This window comes from Phascolarctos cinereus, unplaced genomic scaffold (genome assembly GCF_003287225.1).
Source record: "Phascolarctos cinereus isolate Bilbo 61053 unplaced genomic scaffold, phaCin_HiC Scaffold_726;HRSCAF=1367, whole genome shotgun sequence".
Classification (NCBI taxonomy): domain Eukaryota; kingdom Metazoa; phylum Chordata; class Mammalia; order Diprotodontia; family Phascolarctidae; genus Phascolarctos; species Phascolarctos cinereus.
The window spans coordinates 65560197-65579751 of NW_027556098.1; the positions used below are offsets into that span (position 1 = coordinate 65560197).

General features: G+C 36.3%; 1 protein-coding gene across 1 annotated transcript in view; it reads left to right on the top strand.

The window, feature by feature from the left end:
* Positions 1–19555, top strand: part of CFAP47 (cilia and flagella associated protein 47) — an 890592-nt gene that overhangs the window by 172327 nt on the left and 698710 nt on the right. The window contains 1 exon segment of the mRNA XM_078146130.1: positions 1412–1621. Within this exon segment, the coding sequence (XP_078002256.1) occupies positions 1412–1621 (210 nt within the window).

Here is a 19555-nt window from a genome sequence, read left to right on the forward strand (position 1 = left end):
TCCAAGTATTAAAATATTATTGAAATTTTTTATATTCATGGCTTATACATTTTTGAATGACTATGACAGTGTTAAGACATAGGGAAGATAAGTAATCTATGGGAAACTAAAACTTGGGATTTTTGTTTTTTAAAAAATATCTTCCATTAGTTGAAAATTTTCCAAGGTTAATTAGCATCAATGTTGAAAATATTTCAGATTTGTCCAGGAACTTTTGCTTGAATGATTAACTTCTTATAAAGAGTTCTAAAACATACTCATGGGGCAGGCAAGCCAGCCCAGTATGCTATCATTAGGGAAAAAGGAGATAGCTTGGCCAGGAGAACCAAATCACCATCATTACCCCCTTCCCTGAGACCCAGATGGCCTGATTTCAAGAGCGTTGGGAATAGCAGTCCTCCCTCCCCCTCCCCTCTCTCATAAATAGTCCTGCTTCTAGCCTGGGCCTCATAACCATCACTAAGAGAGTGATTTCACTGTGGAGAAGCACACTTTCCTCCTCTCCACCACCACTGATTGTTGACCAACTGCCACCAATTGGCAGGTGAGTCCAAGAGAGTCCTAAGAATGGCAGCATCCCCACATTTAATACATCCTGCTTTCAGCCAGTCCTCACTTCCTATCATCCTGGAAAGCAACTGTATATGGAGATGTGGCCTGGCACTTGCTTTTGTGGGCACAGTAGCCTGAAAACCTAGAAAAGAAAGCTCATGCTACTAAAGACCAAGCTTGGAACTGTAAGTTAATTCAATGTCAGAAACTGATAGTTTTATCAGTGGAATGATATGAAAAGTGATATATTACTATCTTCTTTGGTGCTGAACCTTGAGGATCATGGAACCTTTACAACTGAATTCCAGTTGAATCCCTCTATATGTAAGCTCCTTGAAAGTAGAGACTGTTTTAATTTTCTGTGGGCATCTGTAGCACTTAGCACAGTGCTTAGCACGTAATAGGTGCTATAAAATGCTTCTTTCTTTCTTTGATTTCTTCTTTCCTTCCTAACTTTATTTCATTTATTTATTCACAGTTACATAAATACATAAACAATGTGGGTAACATAAACTAAGGTTTTAGAAGTAGAAATATTGTTCATTGTTTCAATTAAAATATTAAAAAAACATTTAACAAGAGTACTGTTTAGGCTCCTGTTATAATTAGGCTAATCTTAAAATGGCTTATTTCTTTTTTGATATACAGAAAAGTTTTAGTCTAAGTAAGTTTAGAATAATGACTTTGCTTATTTATAGTAGGTTATTACAATCCTACTATAATAAATACATAGAAAATAATATTGATAACTTTTTGGTAACTATTTTGTTGATATGATTGTACAAAACAGATTAGTAAATGTATAGAGATCTAATATTTAGTTCTTTTGAACTAACAGTTATGATTCATTTGAAAACAGGAAATCAGCAGTGTATGCCCAAGTTCCAACAATTAAGCTTTATGATGGTGTTATGATAGATGTCCTTTCTGTGGATTTTCCGAATGGCAAACATATTGAAGTCTCACCAGATGGAATAAATACAGGACTAATTTCTCACATCAGTTTTAAATCTATGAAGCCAGTGTCTTTTTCTGCTGATGTGCTATTTTTCGATGAAGAAAATAATTGGTAAGGTGTTTAAATATAGATTATTTTGGCACTTCAGTGTTCATCAAAGGCAAACAATGATCATTAATTTATGTTCTAAAGTATTTAGTATAAATTTCCTAACAATATCACATTTTATATTATAAGATAAAACTTAAAATATAACTGCCGTCAGGATCAATATTTTAAAAAAATCTAAGTTGGAGAGACCTGGGAGAGCTTTGTTCAGAAGGCATTTGAGCTGCACTGTGAAGAAAAGGTAGAAATAATTAGTAAGTGCATTCCAGGCTAGTGCAATGGCATGGAGTACTGGGAGACAGAACATTATGTGTAAAAAATAGCAAGAAGGACAGTTTGACTAGACCATAAAGTGTGTGAAGGGAAATAATCCATAAAGCTTGTAAAGGTAGGTTGGAGTTAGGCTATGAAAGACTAAATGCCAACCACAGGAGCCTGCATTTGAGCCTAAAGGTAATAAGGAACCAATGTAGTTTATTAGGTAGCAGAGTGATCACATCTGTTCTTTAGGAAATTCACCTTGGCTACTGTGTGGAGAATAGATTGGAGAGAAGAGAGATTGGAGTTAGGGAGGCCAGTAAGGAATCTATTGTAATTGTCCAGGCAAGAGGTGATGAAAACCTGGAGCAGGGGAGTGGTCCTTTGAGTGGAAAGTAGCAGGTAGATTCAAGAGATGGCATAGAGGTTGAATCAATAAGTCTTGGCAAGTGATTGGATTTGTGGATTGAGAGAGAGTTGATGACCCCAAGGTTGGGAGCCTCTATAACTTAGAAGGATAATTCAGAAGAGAGGGGTGAGTTTTTTGTGAGAAAATGAGTTTAATTTTAAATTTTAAATAGACCTGCACAACTTGGCAGTAGATAAGGGCCAAAATTAAAATAGGCTAAACTTTTTGGGCCACAGATAGGTTTTTAGTGGCTCACTTTCCAAGTAAAGATGTAATTAATGATTAAACTATTTTGCAAACAAACCATATTAAAAAGGGAAATTTCAATAAATATCAATTAATTATATTTATTAAGATTTTTATTTACCATGAAATCATATTAATGTTAAAAATTATTATGCTAAACATTACAAATTTTAATGCATTTCCAGGTTTTCTTACTGTTTACATTTAGTTAATTGGATGTATTACATTTCTTGTCAGCAATCAGTTTATTGTACTCCAGAATCATGTTTGAAATCAGTTTCTTTAGAAATCTGAAAACTAACCTTAGTAGCTGCCTCATTTTCTGAGTTTACTTTCTTGAAAAACCATTGTTCCCCCACTGAAATTTTTCAACAATTTGGATACTTTAGTTTTTCATTGGTGTCCAATTTAAGTTAAAATGTTTTGATTCAAAATGGTGATGAAGATTGTATTCCTTAGGAACAGCTGTTACCTCTTGGCAAACGAGGCACAATATTTTATCTCTTGTGCAAGTAAAGAAGTATTTATTTGTCTACTCCAGATTAAACGCTATGTTCTGATTCAATCTTCCATTTTTTTATAGCCCATTTTACAAAATCACCCCCCCTCCCCAAACTCCTATGTTAGAACCAAAACATCTCCACAGCAACTGCTCACATACAAAGAAATACTGAACTGAGCATCCTACCTTGGAGAGAGCACCAGTTACTCAAGTAACTTGGAGGGCAGTTGCTCGGGGAGGGAGAGAGGAAAAGCTCTCACATTGTTGCCACTTATTTCATGGTGGACATCAGCTGCCTTAGAACATGACTGCACTTATTTTGTCCCTGTTCAACACCAATAACAACTGAAAACACAGTGAAAAGATACAACTCTCACTGCTTTTGACTAGAGGCAGACTGATGATGGTTGGTTGCTTTGAGTCATGTGACAAATGGGAAAGAGTAACCAGTGACAACTCACTCACCAAGTTACATGATGGACACAATAGTGACTAGTGGAAAACTGGTGAAGAGGGGAATGGACAAAGCATTTCTTGCATCTTTACTTTCTTTCATATTTTCTACATTTTTTGTGGGTTGCCCAAAATCCTTTGGCAGTCCACAAATGGCCTGCAGGCTGTATGCTGTGTAGACCTTTTCTAGGATATCAATTTATATCTAATCTAATAGACAGTTGGTTATATGATATTGAAGCTCCAGAGAGATACAAAGATTGATTATATGGATCTAGAAGGTCGGTACGTAGAGATAATAAGTAAACTCATGGGAATGAGATCTGAAGAGACAGTGCAAATAAAAAAGAGAAGAAGATTCAGGACAGACACTTGGAGCTAGAAGGAATGGTGTGAATGATGGTCCAGCAGAGGAATTTGGGAGGAAGAGTGGACAGAAAAGCAGGATGAAAACCAAGGGAAACTATTGTTATGAAAATCCAGGCAGAAGACAGTACCCAGAGGGAGGAGGTGGTTGACAGTTTCAAATGCTGTAGAAAAGGTAAAAAAAAAAAAAGTTGAAGATTGAGCAGAGGCAGTCAGATATGACAATTAAGAGAACATTAGGAGCTTTCAGTTACCAGTTAAGTTCTAGGGGTTGATTAAATCAAGTGGTACAAAATGTAAATGATAGAAACTCCTAGTGTAAACTATATAAGGAAGTATGTTGAAGTTAGGGTTGGGAATTAATTAGATCACACCTATGATTATCTCCGCAACCTTGAATCCTATATTCCAGGCATTCTCCTTCTCCCACAAGAATACCTGAACTCTGCCCCCTTTCCTTGTGTGGAAGTGGGTCACCATGCCATTTCACAACCATCTCCATATGACGCTGTACACAGCATACTATAACCTCTGCCCTTGCCAACCCCACTCACTCTTTTCAACTTGAGCTCCCTTATATGCCTTGTTTTTCCTATTAGAGGATGAGCTACTTCAGGGCAGGAACTGGCTTTTGTATTTCTCTCTCCAGTACTTAGCACGGCGTTTGGCATATAGTAAACACTTAATGAATAATTTTAAATTCATTCATTCATTCATTCTATAAGGAATATCTTGAGCTCTATGAAAAAAGAAAATAGAAGAATACTAGGTCCAACAAAATCTGCTGTTATGCCAGGAATTTAGAATCATGAGCCCACAGAATGTTTGAGCTAAATGGGATCTTGGAGACTACACAGTTTAATGCCCCCTTTTTACAGATTAAAAAAACTGAGACCCGATATGTTTTAGTGGTTTTACCAAAGTGGCTTTTTCCAAGTCACACTGCTGGTAATTATCTGAGCTACAACTATAACTGACAGTCTTCTGACTCTCATTACAATGTTCTTGTACTTTATTATGCTTTATTTTAAAAACTTGATTAGTGTTCAACATTTTACCCATACAATCCTTCAAAAGCTCTAGAATGAGATTATAGAGTTTATTTGGTTCAGCCCTTAACTGAAAGCTTAGTCTCCTCTCTATGGCATCTCCAATAATTCAGACTTTGCTTGAAAATCTTTAGTGATGAGGAAATTCACTTCCTAATGAATCAGCCTATTAATTTTCAGGCAGCTTTAATTGTTAGGACATTCTTCTCCATATTAAGACAAAGTCTATCTTGTAATTTACATTCGTTCTAATGGTACATGTTGCAGCTATATCAGATAAATCTAATTCCTCTTGAAAACAGTTCTGAAATGTGTTCTTTATGTTCATTATTGATAATACATGTGCTGAAAAGTAGACAAATGGATTTTCCTAAGTGTTTCTTTTTCCTTGTCACCTTAAAATAAGCTGTAGTACTATTACTGTAGTTCTTGATATAAGGAAAATTTTTAAAAAGAGTAAAAAATACTGTCATAGAGGCATTTTGAAATTCTGTCACCTCTCATTTATAGAATTTCAAAATGAGAACATATTCTATTATTCTTAAATAATTTTTGTCTACTATCAAAATCTATTTAATTACTCAAATGTAATAGATTTTCCCTATTACTTTATGTAGCTGATTTTCAATTTTGTCTTGTAATTATTAGGTTAATACTTAGAAAAATGAATCAACAGTTTTGGAATTAGGTTGCAAATAAACCAATACTATCAATTAAAAAAGCTTATTATTTTTAAGTTATGGTGAAGTTCCAAAACTTTATGTGCCTGTCATTTTCTAGAGTAACTCTTAATTCACCTTTTAGCCCTCTGCTTAATATTTAATTATTGATTAATACAGTTATGTTTTTTCTTTTTTTCATATGGAGTTTTGGTATTCAGTGCCACGCAACAATGAAAAATTAGAACAACTCTGCCTAAGAAAATTAAGTCCTATTTCTCTAACATTTGTACCTTGTTTTTTCTTGAGATTTGAAATTTTACTTTCCACATTGCCTTTTATTAGTTAAACAATTCATTTATGCTTTTTGAAAGTTTGGTATGATATTGCAAACTACTTATATGAGTCTTTTAGAATATTATTTTCTTCTACAGTAAACTGGGATATTTGCTATTTTATCTGTATCAGCATTATTTCTCAATATTAGTCAACGTGATATGACAGCGAAAAAAGTTGATATGATATTTTAGACAGCCTTAACAAAAGCCTATTCAAAGACTTGGAAGCTCATAGCCTTCTTGTATTCTACTCTGGTCAGATCACATCTAGAGTATTTTGTTCAGTTCTGGATGCCACCCTTTAGGCACGGTGTAGGTAACAGGTTGAATATCCATAAAAGGAAGGGGAAAAGCTTCAAGTTCATGCCAGATGAAGATTAGTTCAAGGAAACGTGCCTGCTTAACCCAGAGAAAAGTCTGTGGAGAAGGTGGGCATGATAGTTGTCTTCAAGCATTTGAAAAAGTGTCATTTAGAAGAAGGATTAAACTTATTCTGCTTTGCCCCACAAGAAACAACTAGAAGCAGTGAGCAGAAGTTGCTGAGGGTCAGATTTTGACTCAAAATAAAGAGAAACATAGAAAAGTTGAATGTGGTGTCTCTCATTGGTGGCTTTTGAGTGAAAGCTCATTGTAGAGGGGATTGATTCTGTTAAGGTATGACTTGGATTAGATAGCTTCTGAAATCCCTTTCAATTCAAATTGATAAATATTTATTCAGCCCACACAATTTGTAAAGCTTCCTGCTGGGCACTGTGTAGGAATACAAGGACAAAAATCTACCATGAGACTCCAATTGTTAATCTATGTTTCTTCTCTGATTCATATTTGTCCTGGGCAAGGAAGGCATTGACAAAGTCATCAATAACACAGTTCTTGCCCTATGTAATGGAAAACGTGCACTAGCTTTAGAGAGTCTTCAAAATGCTATTTGGTTATATGTTAAATGAATCAATTAATAGGTCATGGGAAAGCCAAAGAAAGGTTAAAATATATTTCTTTTTTTCTTTCTTTAGGCAGTTGGGGTTCAGTGACTTGCCCAAGGTCACACAGCTAGTAAGTGTCTGAGGATGGATTTGAACTCAGGAAAATAAATCTTCCTGGTTCCAAGCCCAGTGCTCTATCCACTGTGACACCCAGCTGCTAAACTTCTTAGTACTCCCAGGAAACCTGTGTTTTGGAAAGAGTGCTAGTCTATACTGGTAGAGGAAATTTCTTATAGGGTACTTCCTACACTGATAAAGTCATGAGTCTGGTAAAACTAAATGTAATTATTTAATTCCTGTGTACCATTATTTCTTCAACTGCAAACATTATAAATTAAATTAATACCTTTTTTTTTTAATAAATATGCTTAACTAGAAAGTTAGGATTACATGGGGGGGGGGAGAGAGAGAGAGAGAGAGAGAGAGAGAGAGAGAGAGAGAGAGAGAGAGAGAGAGAGAGAGAGAGAGAGAGAGAGAGAGAGAGAGAGAGAGAGAGAGAGAGAGAGAGAGAGAGAGAGAGAGAGAGGAGATTAAGCATGTGATTTCACAGATGACTAAAAAGTTTTGAATTTCTTTCAAAGACCTAATGCAGCTGGGTTGATTAAGCAAATTAAGAAGCATTTGTTGTTCTGTGGACGAAATAGTAGGTTTAGGGGTCCACTGAGTCTTCTTCTTGCTTTGGGAACTCTATCTAGTTATTGCTCCAATCCAGCTATTGAGCACCATGGAATAACGAGGATAGTCACCTCAGAGACTGAAGAAGTTCTTAGAATCAGTTTAGTGTGGCAACTTCATTTTGCAGGATAGGAAACTGAAGCCCAGCACTGACAGGCAGAAGGTGAGACAGTTAGCTTAATGACAGGGTCATGAATAGATCCTGGATCTCCTAAGTCCAGTCCAGTGCTCCTGGCATATGAACTGATGGCAGTATCAGAATGGTATCTTGAAGCCTGATAGTACATTGTAACTGTGGTGCATTTTTTGGTTCTAAGAAATGGAAAATCTGGAAGTTGTCTGTTTTTATTATTCTTCTACTTCCTACTATGAAGCTTCTCAGAGAGAAAGAAGTAGCATTAAAGATAGAAGTAATGTTTCCAGGAGGCCCATTTCTATGTTTCTTAAACAAGGAATTGTTCTGAATTCTTCTTCCCAGAAGAATGGAAGGAATAGTAAGCACATGTATATTATGTAAAGGAAATAATTATTGAGTGTAGCATTATTCACAAAGCCACAGAATTACAGCATCAATTTGCTGAATTTTTATCTCTCACAAAGGAGGACATATAATTTAGCGTAACTGAAATTAAATAGCATTTTAGAAGACAATTTACAAAGCAAAAACATTTCATTTTTCTCTCTTTTATCACTGAATCTTTGTGACAATTGTGGTTTGGTGCTCTGAGAATAATCTAGTTCAAAGTGTTTGCCCTGGAATATTGAATATCATTTAAAATTTAACATGGACTTTTAGCTTTGGCAAATCTGAAAATCAAAAACTGATAGGTGATAAATTTAGTTGATAAGACCTGTGTTTTTATTGACTCACAATAAAAAGAGATTATTAGCATGGTATGATGGAAAGGATGCTGGATTTGGAATTATGGCACCTGGAATTGAATTTTGACCCTGCTGCTTATTGCCTGTGAACTTGATCAATATTCTTTAGCTTCTGTGGGCCTTGGTTTCCTCATCTGTAAAATGAAGGGTTTGTACTAGATGGGTTCCTTTAGCTCTAAAGCTATGATCCCACATTTTTTTAAGGTTCCTTGAACAGTATAGGACATTTTATTTTCTGTGTTGGTTAAACTTAGAATTTTAGACAGGAAAAAGATCTTAGAGATCATTGAGTTTAACTGCCTGATTTTATAGATAAGGAAACCAAAATCCCCCAAATTTAAGGGATTTGATCACGGTCATAGCTATTGTAAGAGTGAGAATTTACACTTAGGCCTTTGGGATTCTAAGGTCAGTGTTTTTTTTTTTCTACTATACCATAACCTTTCTATTCTATTCTAGGAACTGAGGGAGGAAAGAATGAGGGTCAAGGAGAAGATGAGGATATTGGGTCTGGTTGTTTTAGCAGGCTGCCTGTCAAAGGCATTTTAGGATGCTACGAATTTTTGCTTCTGGGGCAAATACCCCAATCTCAAGTTATATGATGCTAAAGTTAAATTGAGGAATTCTGGTAAACTGTCTGCATTTGATCATCAGGGCAGGATTGGGGAGGAGTACAACACTAATATCTGATAGCTTCCTGTTTATTCTTGTTAACTAAATGATAAACTTATTCTCCCCTCTCCCCATACTGGTGAATGATTGCAAATGCTACCAGCACTCTCTAAATTCCATACTCTGGGACAAAGCCACAATTGTACCACCCTTGTTATAGCTTTACTACCCATGTGATCATAATCTTAGTTTGGGTGTATTAAAATGTGGAACAGTTCACACATTCTGATCTTTAGCTTTCAACTTCAGACTATGCAGTATAAATTTCCAACTCTAAAATCTGGGGAGCTATATAACTTTAATTTTAAACTTATCATCCCATTGAGTATTTATTACATTTAATATAATAGATGCTAGGAATAAAAAAAAAAAAAGGAACAGTCCCTGTCCTCAAGAAGCTTACATTCCATCAAGGAAAACAACAGATACTCATATGTAAGAAAATACAAAACATGTACAAAGTAAATATAAGCCAATTTTTTTCGATAAGAGGAGATTATGGGTCTTGGCAGCAGGAGGGATCAGGGAAACCTTTAGTAGAAGGTATTTGACCTAGGAAACTAGGGATTCTAAGACACAGGTGAGGAGGTACCACCTTACAGGCATGTAAGACAAACTATTAAAAGGTAAAGTCAGATGATAGAATGTTATGTAGAAGGATCTGCAGGAGGGGCCGGTCTGGCTGGACTAAGGAGTGCAGGAAGGAGAGTAATGGGTAATAAGCCTGGAAGGAGAAGCTAGAGACAATTTATGAAGGGTTTGAAAAGTCAAACAGCTAATGTGTTTGACATTACAAAAAATAGGGAGCAGCTGGAACTTCTTAAGCAAAGGCTTGACATATATAGTGGATAAATTGGGGGAAGGAATGATTAGAGACAGGCCACCTCAATAGTGCAAGCAAGAGGTGATGAGGACTTGGGTTCCTGGGGTGGCTGTGTGGATGAAGAGAAAGGAATAAATGTGAGAGTTGTTGAGGAGGTAGAATTTACAAGACTTGGCAACTGATATTTTCTGTAGGAGAGTGAGGAGTCATGGTTGACTCCAAGACCACAAACTTGGGTAACTAGAAGAATGGTAGTATCTTTGATAGAAGTGGAGAAGGTAGCTTTTTGAGAAAAGATACTGACTTCTGTTTTGGAAATGTTGAGTTTTGAGGGAATTGAAGGGATTAGGACAACAAGAGGTTAATTGTGAGAACTGAGTGAACCATGCAGACTCTGTCTTATGACCCAATTCTGGAGCTAGCTCAGTTTCCTTTCTATTCATTTGTGGTTTTAGTCCAATTTTTATCCTGTGAGAAAACTTCATTCAATTGTGGGAATTGAGAGAAAACCTGGTTGCATTATGTGAACTTACCCAAATGTGGCTGGGAAGCTGGACCACCTCTATCTGTTGACTTAGATATCCTTAACCAAACACCTGGGCTATGCTGACCAGAAACTCAGTCAGATCCAAAGACTTCTGCAAGTTTTCTTATAATTGTACATTTCTGAAACCTGACTCCATATTGAGCAAGAGCTATTATTTCCATGTCCCTTTGATTGTTCAAAGACACTTGGTAGTAGGACATCTCCTTTTCTGATTTCAGGGAATTGCACCTGTTCACTCTCCCCTTCCCAAGTTAGAAAGTCCCTAATTTTGCCTCCCGTTAGAAATTAGATCACCTAATGTTACATTAATTCTTTTTAATTAATTAGCCTTATTTGATTCTGATGTATAAAAGTCTGTCTCCACCTATATTTGAGGTCCAGGCCTAAAGTGAGGAGGTCTGGTCCTGGTTTGTTGGGTAATTGGCATGCATTGCTTAATAGACCAATACACTTGGGAGATCGAACCTTTTTTTTTTCTTTAGTCTTTTCATCCTCCACTTGCCACAGTTTGAACCAATAGTACATCTAGTTGGAAGTATTGAAAGATATTCTGTCATAGGGACCTGGAGCTTAAAAGGGATAAATACTGAATGTAGAGATCTGGGAGTCATCTCTGTACAGCAGTTCTCACTTTATGTAAGTGGGTCTTTCTGCAGACCTCTACATAAAGTGATTTTTTACGTAATGCAAATTTACTCCTACCTAGCCACTTCACTTTTCCTGTATAACAAAGGCATACAAAAATAATATATTTATGTAAATCATACAATGTACTAAAATGCAGACATGTTAAGTACTATACCATGATAAGAAATAGAATTATGAAATGAAACTTTTTTTAATGAAGATGATTAGACAGTAGCTCCCTTTTCCCCCCCTTACATCTGACAATAGCCAGCAATGTTAATCTCAACAACTTTAAACTTTTTAAAAAATCTTGAAGTATTTGGATCTGTATTTTCTATACAGGGAAAAGAGTCACTGAAATGACAAAATGCTTTGGCCAGCTGTTTTGTTGTGAACATTTTTGGTTCAGTCTCAGGTTCCAAAACTTCTCTTTCTTCTTCTGAGATCTTTGTAGCTAGTGACTCAATCAGATCCTCATTCAGAATCCTTATTCAGATTTCTTTCAAAATTCTTTATGTAGAGTCAAATTTGCATAATTTGAATTTACAGAAAGTGAGGACTGTATGTATAAGCAATAATTGAACCTATGGGAGCTGATAAGATCAACAAGAGATAATGTGTAAAGAGAAAAGAGGGTCAGTACAGAGTCTGAGAGCATATCTACAATTTACTAATGGAACATAGAGGATTGTACAGCAAAGGGAACTGAGGAGTTGTCCAACAGATAGGAGAGCTAAGAAATAGCATCAAAAAAGCCCAGAGGAGAGGTTTTCTCTGAGAAGAGTTCCAAAAGTGTCACATGCTACAGAATAGTCAATAAGGATTAAGACTGAGAAAAGGTCATTGGATCTGACAATAAAGAGATCAGTGGTAACTTTTGAGAAAGCAGTATCACTACAGTGATTAGTTTGGAAGCCAGTCTGCAAGGTGTTGATAAGTGAATGAAAGAATAAGTAAGCTCTGTGTAAAGTCTCCTTCATTTGCTACTCACTATCTTCTTAATTTGTTTTTGTTATTTTTTTCTTAGTTTATGTTAACAGCACTATTTCTTCATGCTCATTTACTATGATCAAATATGACTTGGTATTTTCTAGCATAAAGAAGAGTGGAAATTTTAAAAATTGAAATTATTCCAACTGCAGAAAGGGTCTTGTGGTAAAGAATAGTTTACTGATCTTAGAAAGAAAAGGACAAGACATTGGATAATTGATTAAAATATTTAACTTTATTGATTTCTATTAAGCTTAACACTGATCATCTTCTATTCATTTAATTATATTTATTAAATTCATTTAGCTCTTTTATTTAATATGCCTAATTTTATGTATCTTGACTATTTCATGACATTTTGCCCTGTCAAGTTTTATTTGAAATTTGAGCATTTCAATTGTTCCAACAGAAAAATAACCAAGATTAAAGAAAAAATAATGGAAAACATTTCAAAATTTAAGTAGGTTTAAGTTAATTTTTCTAGTAGTAGAATTTTATAAAAAATATATTATTTTTTTAAAAAATATGCCAGGGATACTTTGAAGCATTCATTTTTATTATATTTGACTTTATTCTCATAAGCAGATTTTTATGAGAGTTGGAGGTTTTTCTTTTTTTTCTCTTTTCCTTTTAATAGATATTTAAATAATTGTTTTAGAAGACCTATCATAATGAGAATCACTGTGATATATATATATATATATATATATATATATATATATACACACACACGTGTGTGTGTATGTATATAGTAGAAATAGACAAGTTTAAAAAAAACTAGGGAAATATGACTAATTGGTATATGTATCTTACATGTTTAATTCATATTATTCAGACAAGCTTTAAAGTAAACTGAGGTATCTAGCAGAAATCATGGTTAAAAGCTATCTTGAAATATCAGTGACTCTATTTGAATTAAGGCGTAACTACCTAAAGACCACATAGAAAAAATGGATACCCATTACATTTTTAAATACCCTGTAAGGCTCTGTAACATAATCTTAGTAATTTATACCATCCTATCACACGCTGCAATCCAATGACATTTACTAAATGGTTACTACATACAAGGTACTCTGCTAGGCACTGGAGATACAAAGTCAAAAGTAAGAATGGACCTGACCTAAGGGACTTACATTTTGCTGGAGAAATATAACTTAGAAACAGATACATATGATATAAGGTCAGTCTGAGGGATAAGGAGAGAGTACTCATTGCTAGGGGAATCAGGAAAGGCTTGCCATAGAAAATAACATATGAACTAAGACTTGAAGAAAACTAGGAATTCTAAGAGGCAGAGGTAATGAGAGAGTGTATTTTGGGTATGGGAGATGCTCTGTCCAAAAGTGTGAAAGTAGGAGACTGAGTGCTGAAATCATGGAGCTGTAGTTTATGTGAAGGGAGTTATGTGGATAAGCCTGAAGAAGGCAGGAAACAGCTTGTGAAGGGCTTTAAATGCTAAACAGAGGAGTTTGTATTTTATCCTCAAGGCAACAGGAAGCACTGAAGTTTCTTGAATAGGAGAGTGACATCATTAGACTTGTTTTGGGAATGTTTTAGTCACTGAACAGAGGATGGATTGGAGATGAGAAGAGACCAGAAGCCAAAGTATGATTAGGAGGTTGCTGTGATAATCCAGGTGAGACGTGTTGAACATCTGAACTAGGCTGTGTGAGTGAAGAGAAAGGAATGGAAACAAGTGATGTTGGAAGATAGAAGCAATAAGATTTGACAATTGATTAGTTATCAGTGAGGAGGAGTGAGGAATCAAATATAACTCCAAGGGAAAGAACCCAGATGACTGGAAGGAGAGCAGTGCTTTTGACAGAAAAGAGAAAGTTCAGAAGAAGAGTGGATTTGGAGGTAAAAATAATCAGTTCTGTTTTTAACATGGAGGGATTGGGGTAGGGAAATATTTAAGGCAGGAAGACCCACTAGCGGGCTATTGCAACAGTCCAGATGTGAGGGGATGAGGGCTGATCTAGAGTGGTGGTAGTGTCAGAGGAGAGAAGGGGGTATATTTAAGAGACTTTGCAAAGGCCTTGGCAATAGGTTAGATATGGGAGATGAGAGATAACGAGAAATAAAGGATGACTCCTAGGGTGCTAGTGTGGGGACTTGGAAGATGGGGTTGTCCTCTATAGCAGTTGGGAAGGGGAGGGGAGTCTAAGGGGAAAGATGAGTTCTGTTTTGGATATATTTAGTTTAAAATGTCTACTGGACATCCAATTTGAGATGTTTGAAAGGCAGTTGGAGATATGGGATTGGAGGTCAGTATAGAGATTGGTACAGGAAAGGTAGATTTGGGAGTCATCAGCATAGAGACGGTAATTAAATCCTTAGGAGCTGATGGGATCATCAAGTGAAGTAGTAAAGAGGGAGATGAGAAGAGGGCATAATAAAAAAATCCTGGCTACATTCTAAAGTCAAATGTAATACCAAATAGAAGAAACAGTTTAATGAAAATGAGTTTACTTTTTTTAAATGTCTTTATGTCATCACAGTTGGAGTTTTTAAATTTTGGTTATCAGCAGGCTGTGAATGTTGATTCACATAATATATTTAATGGCTATTGCCTCTTTCCGAAGTTCTTGGAAATAAGCATTAAAGACATATGTGTGCAAACAGCTAGAACAGTTAATGGTTCCTGTAGCTAACAAATTAATTTTGACTCAGCTTTATTAGGTGTTGTTAGTAAGGCTTTATTGGCTGGGCCTACCATCTACTAGAGTGCTTCCCATGTTGCTTGGGACCCTCGTAGCTGCTGTCCCTATCACAAAGACTAACTACAGTATGTAAGGAATTTTAGCTCTTCATGGGGAATAATAGGAGGGGAAACTATTTCCATTTACCAAGACCAAACAAAAGCTCTATGTTCCAAAATTAGTTTGAATTGTGCTTGTTTGTTTCCACTGAAGTGGTCACTGAAGTCTGAGGATTTTTGATCAAAAGAAGGACATGACCAGATCAATGCAAAATAAAGCATGAAGGTGGAAGTGTCTGTAGGGAAGCTATTACATTCTTATATGCAGATAATAACTAATGCTTCTGGGCTACTACGACTATTACTTGACATTTATATAATGTTTCACATACATTTTGTCACTGGATTTTTACAACAGTTCTGTGAGGTACAAACTATTATTATCATCCTTATTTAAGAAATGAGAAAACTGATGCCTAAAGTGGTCAAGTGAACATGGAAGTGGAAAACTTGTAGATGATGGCAGGATTAAGGGTATGACCATGTTTGTGTGCAGATGAGGTGAAATGAACAAGTGGGTAATGAAAATTAAATTTATCAAGGAATTGGGAAATTATGATATTTGATATATATTTAAGTGCCCTACTATGAGGGCAGGAGTTGGATAAGAAAGACTGTGAACCAGACAATGAACCCTTTGAAGAGGGAAGGCAGATGTCTTCAGTTTTGGTAGATAACAGCTGTTAGAATATTGATTGGGTGATAAATTTGGATTGAATGAACCTCAAAGGAGAAGAAGTTAGTTATTATGTGATAGTAGTTGAGAGTCTAGAAGTGGTAATGAAGAGCAAGGAGTATTCTGACTTTCCCACCACTACTAGTGAGACAGTAAAGCATTCTTTTTCTGCTTGTTCTTAATTGTGGAATTATTCTATTCTTTGGGTTTTAGTTATTGAGATTCTCTTAACCCATATCATTTATTTTTTGTGTTCTAAATTTTCTTCAATTTATTCCTGGTCCCTGTTCCTGGTTTGGGACTTTGTGGGCCTCTGTGCCCTCTTGCATACTTGAATGGGGATAAGTTATGTGTTGTCCCTAATACAGTCCGAACATGTTTGATATTGCCCCCTACAATTCTGAATGGGGTGGCTAGTTCCTATTCCTTTTTTCTGCCCTCTTTTGCAAATTCTACTAGGACAGCAAGCTGGACTGGTATCTGGGATTAGGGTCTACACAAAGGGGATCCACCTCCATTCAGACCTGTCTGAGAACACAGTGGGCCAGATTTCGCCTAGACTAACATCTCTTCACCTTTTGATCAGATCTAAACTTTACCAGTTGGGTGTGGTCTGAACAAGATTGAGGAGAATGTTAAATCCAATCTCATTATCAGCCCAATTCTTCAGGGGCTGATTTGACCTAGTAGAAAATGAGGAAACAGGAAGGGAAAAAATTCTGAATCTCATCAATAGTAAATGGTTATTAATACAAGAGAGAAATAATCATTTCTCTTACCAGATTACATCTTTATCCCTATAATGGCAGGGACAAGACAAAGTTGAGATTCCACTGACTTTAGGCTCTATTTACTGGTGATCACACAGATTTTAGGTCCTCCTATGGAGTGTCTGACATCTCTCAGACTTTTGTCTTTTTTTTTTGTATTACTGAACGGATAGAGGAGTTAACTGTTGCTAATCTTTAATTTTGTTGTATCATTTCTTCATTTTGTGGACTTTTAAATCTTTACTAGGGTATTTTTCAAGGTAACTAGAGTGACCTAATATCTTTCCTTTTGTCATCTTTTCATATAGTCCTAATTTCATCCATACTCTATGACCAATCTAACTTTGGTTCATTCATAATCAAACAATCCATCAGTAAGTATTTATTAAGCACTTATTATGACAGATATTTTTTGGGGAAAATTGGTTGCTGAGAGACACAAATATAAAATGAAATTGTCCTTTCCTCCAAGGAGTTTATCAGGGAAAACAATGTGCACATATATAAATAAATATAAATAGATATTTTAAAGGTTGTAAAACAAAATTCCTTTCAGATTTTCCCCTTTTCAGACTTTATGTAACCTCTTTGAATGAGTATTCACAGATTATAAAGGATATACATTTTTAGTGGCCCATTTGTATAAGAAAAGATCACAAAGCACTTGGAGATTGGTGAAGACAAGGGGCTTGGCTTTGGGCTTTTCTCTACCCATTCACTGAGGGATAGACTGAAAGTTAATACACAATTGAGCCAACCCAGATGAGAATGCAGCTGCGGAATTGAGTTCAATCAGAATAGTGAAGAATCTATGTTGAAGATATGGGATACTGCTCAGAAGATGGCTGACTTCAGAGTTTGGACCTTTGTTGGTTCTACTGTTTGGATACCAAATTCTTCCACAGTTGAATAGTAGTGCCCAAGGCCAGGAAATTTGGTGAACCTATTGCTGGAGATGATGATGACTAGAGTCAAGCAGTGGAGCAGAATTCAGTGGAGAAGTATCTAGCAAGGTCCAGTGGAAACTGTGTGACTAAGGTTATATGGAAATTTGTCATAACATTTGTGACCCTGAAGCCCTGCAATATCAGAGGCTTAAGTTGTTCTTCCTTATATATGCTATGGTCATATGTTATCCCTTCTTGTCTGGCCACTCTATCTACTGATATTGTGTTTATTTTTAGAAGTGTATGCCACATATTAATGGAGAAAATGTTGTATTGCTGTTCTTTTTATAATGCCAATTTAGTAAATGCCTTTGCTTTGAGGTAATTTTATCTGGATATTTAGAGAAAAGGAAAACATTGGTAGGAGCTCATGAGTTATAGTTCTTGGTATATAGAATCATAGAGTGCCTTCATCTTGGGGCAGATATGTCTCTAGGTGACTCAACTTATGAATGTGAGGTGGGAGGGTAGCTTAGAGAGGTGCTACATATGCATATGTAATTTTTTTTGGGGGAAGAGGCAATTACAGTTAGGAAGACCATGATGGCATTCACAAAGAAGGTAGGATTTGATCTGAGCTTTGAATGGAGGCAGCTAGGTGGCTCATTGGATAGAGTGCTGGGTCTGGAGTCAGGAAGACCTGAGTTCAAATCAGGCCTCAGGAACTAACTAGCTTTGTGTCCTTGGGCAAGTAACTTAACCTCTATTTGCCTTAATCCTCTGGAGAAGGAAATGGCAAACCACTCCTCTATCTTTGCCAAGAAAACCGTGTGGACATTATTGGTGTGCTATGGTCCACAGGGTCATGAAGAGTCAGACATGACTTAATGACTAAATAACAGCAAATATTCTAAGAGATACAAGTGTGGAGGAAGTTCCTATCAGGCATGGAAACAACCTGTGTAAACACAAGGAGGCAGGAGATGAGATCATGTGGAAGGAAAAACAAATGGACTAGTTTGACTGGACCATATACATTTTTTTTGAGGCAATTGGGGTTAAGTGACTTGCCCAGGGTCACACAGCTAGTAAGTGTCAAGTGTTTGGTCTGAGGCAAGATTTGAACTCAGGTCCTCCTTACTTCAAGGCCAGCACTCTATCCATCTGTCCCATTACAGGAATGAGCTGAGGGAAATGGCCTCCGATTTGGAAGAAAAGTCTCAGATGCCAGACACCAAGCTTCTGCAGGATGTAGAAGACACGCTGCGCAAGAGTGAGTCCCTGTTGTTTCGAATGCCAAAACCTTTCACACCAAAACTGAGCGAGTCTTACTGCATGGAATTAAGAGAATTTCTGAGGAAATTTCAAGAATCTCGACTGTTGCAATGTCACTATCCTTATGAATTACCTGATGATGACCGAAAGAGAACTTTCACATTTGCAGATATTTCCTCAGGTCAGATGTATGCTATTTATATCTCTGGAAGTCTCCACTACATGAATGGGAGAGACTTGTCTATTATGGAATTGAAAATGGATGGCCTTTCTGAAGAACAAGATGATCCTATATTCTCCTGTTACTGTTTGCCAATTGAAAGGGAGTTCTCACCTAGTGACTTCCCTCCTAACCCCTCTATAGAATGGCATTAAGTCAGGCCTGGGCAAACTTAAGTGCTATTTCAGGATAATCCTAGAAATGCACCCCACTTTTTAATCTTACGTAACATCCAAAAGGGTACAAAGAAGTTGATAGTGATTCTACCAGGGCAAATATTGATACTGTATTTTATGTTGATTTTTTTTTTTGTTAATTAAGAAACTATAGGGGGAAGCTAGGTGGCGTAGTAAACAGAGCATTGGCCCAGGACAACCAGATTTCAAATCTGGCCTCCCAGATACAATACTTCCTAGTTGCATGACTCTAGGCAAGTCACTTAACCCCAATTGCCTCACTTAAAAATTTTTTTAAAAGTTCAAAAAGAAAATTGATTTAAAAAAAAGGTTTTAAAAAAAACTCCACTATGCCACCTAGTTGCCCCATGGACCATATACTTTGTGAAGGAAAGTACTATATAATGTGCCTGACAGAGTAGACTGGAGCCAGATTGCAAAGAACTTTAAATACCAATGATAGAAGTTTGTATGTGATCCTAAAAGCAACAGAAAGCTACCTTGCTTTTTTTGAGTAGGAGAGTGAAATGGTCAACCTTGGACTTTAGGAAAATTACTTTGGTAGCTACATATAAACTGGATTGTAAAGAGTAGAGATGAGTCAGTGAGAACAATTAGCAGGCTATTGCAATAGTCCAGGTGAAAGGTGATATGAGGGTCCCAGAGGGCATAGTGGCCATGTAGGTAGAT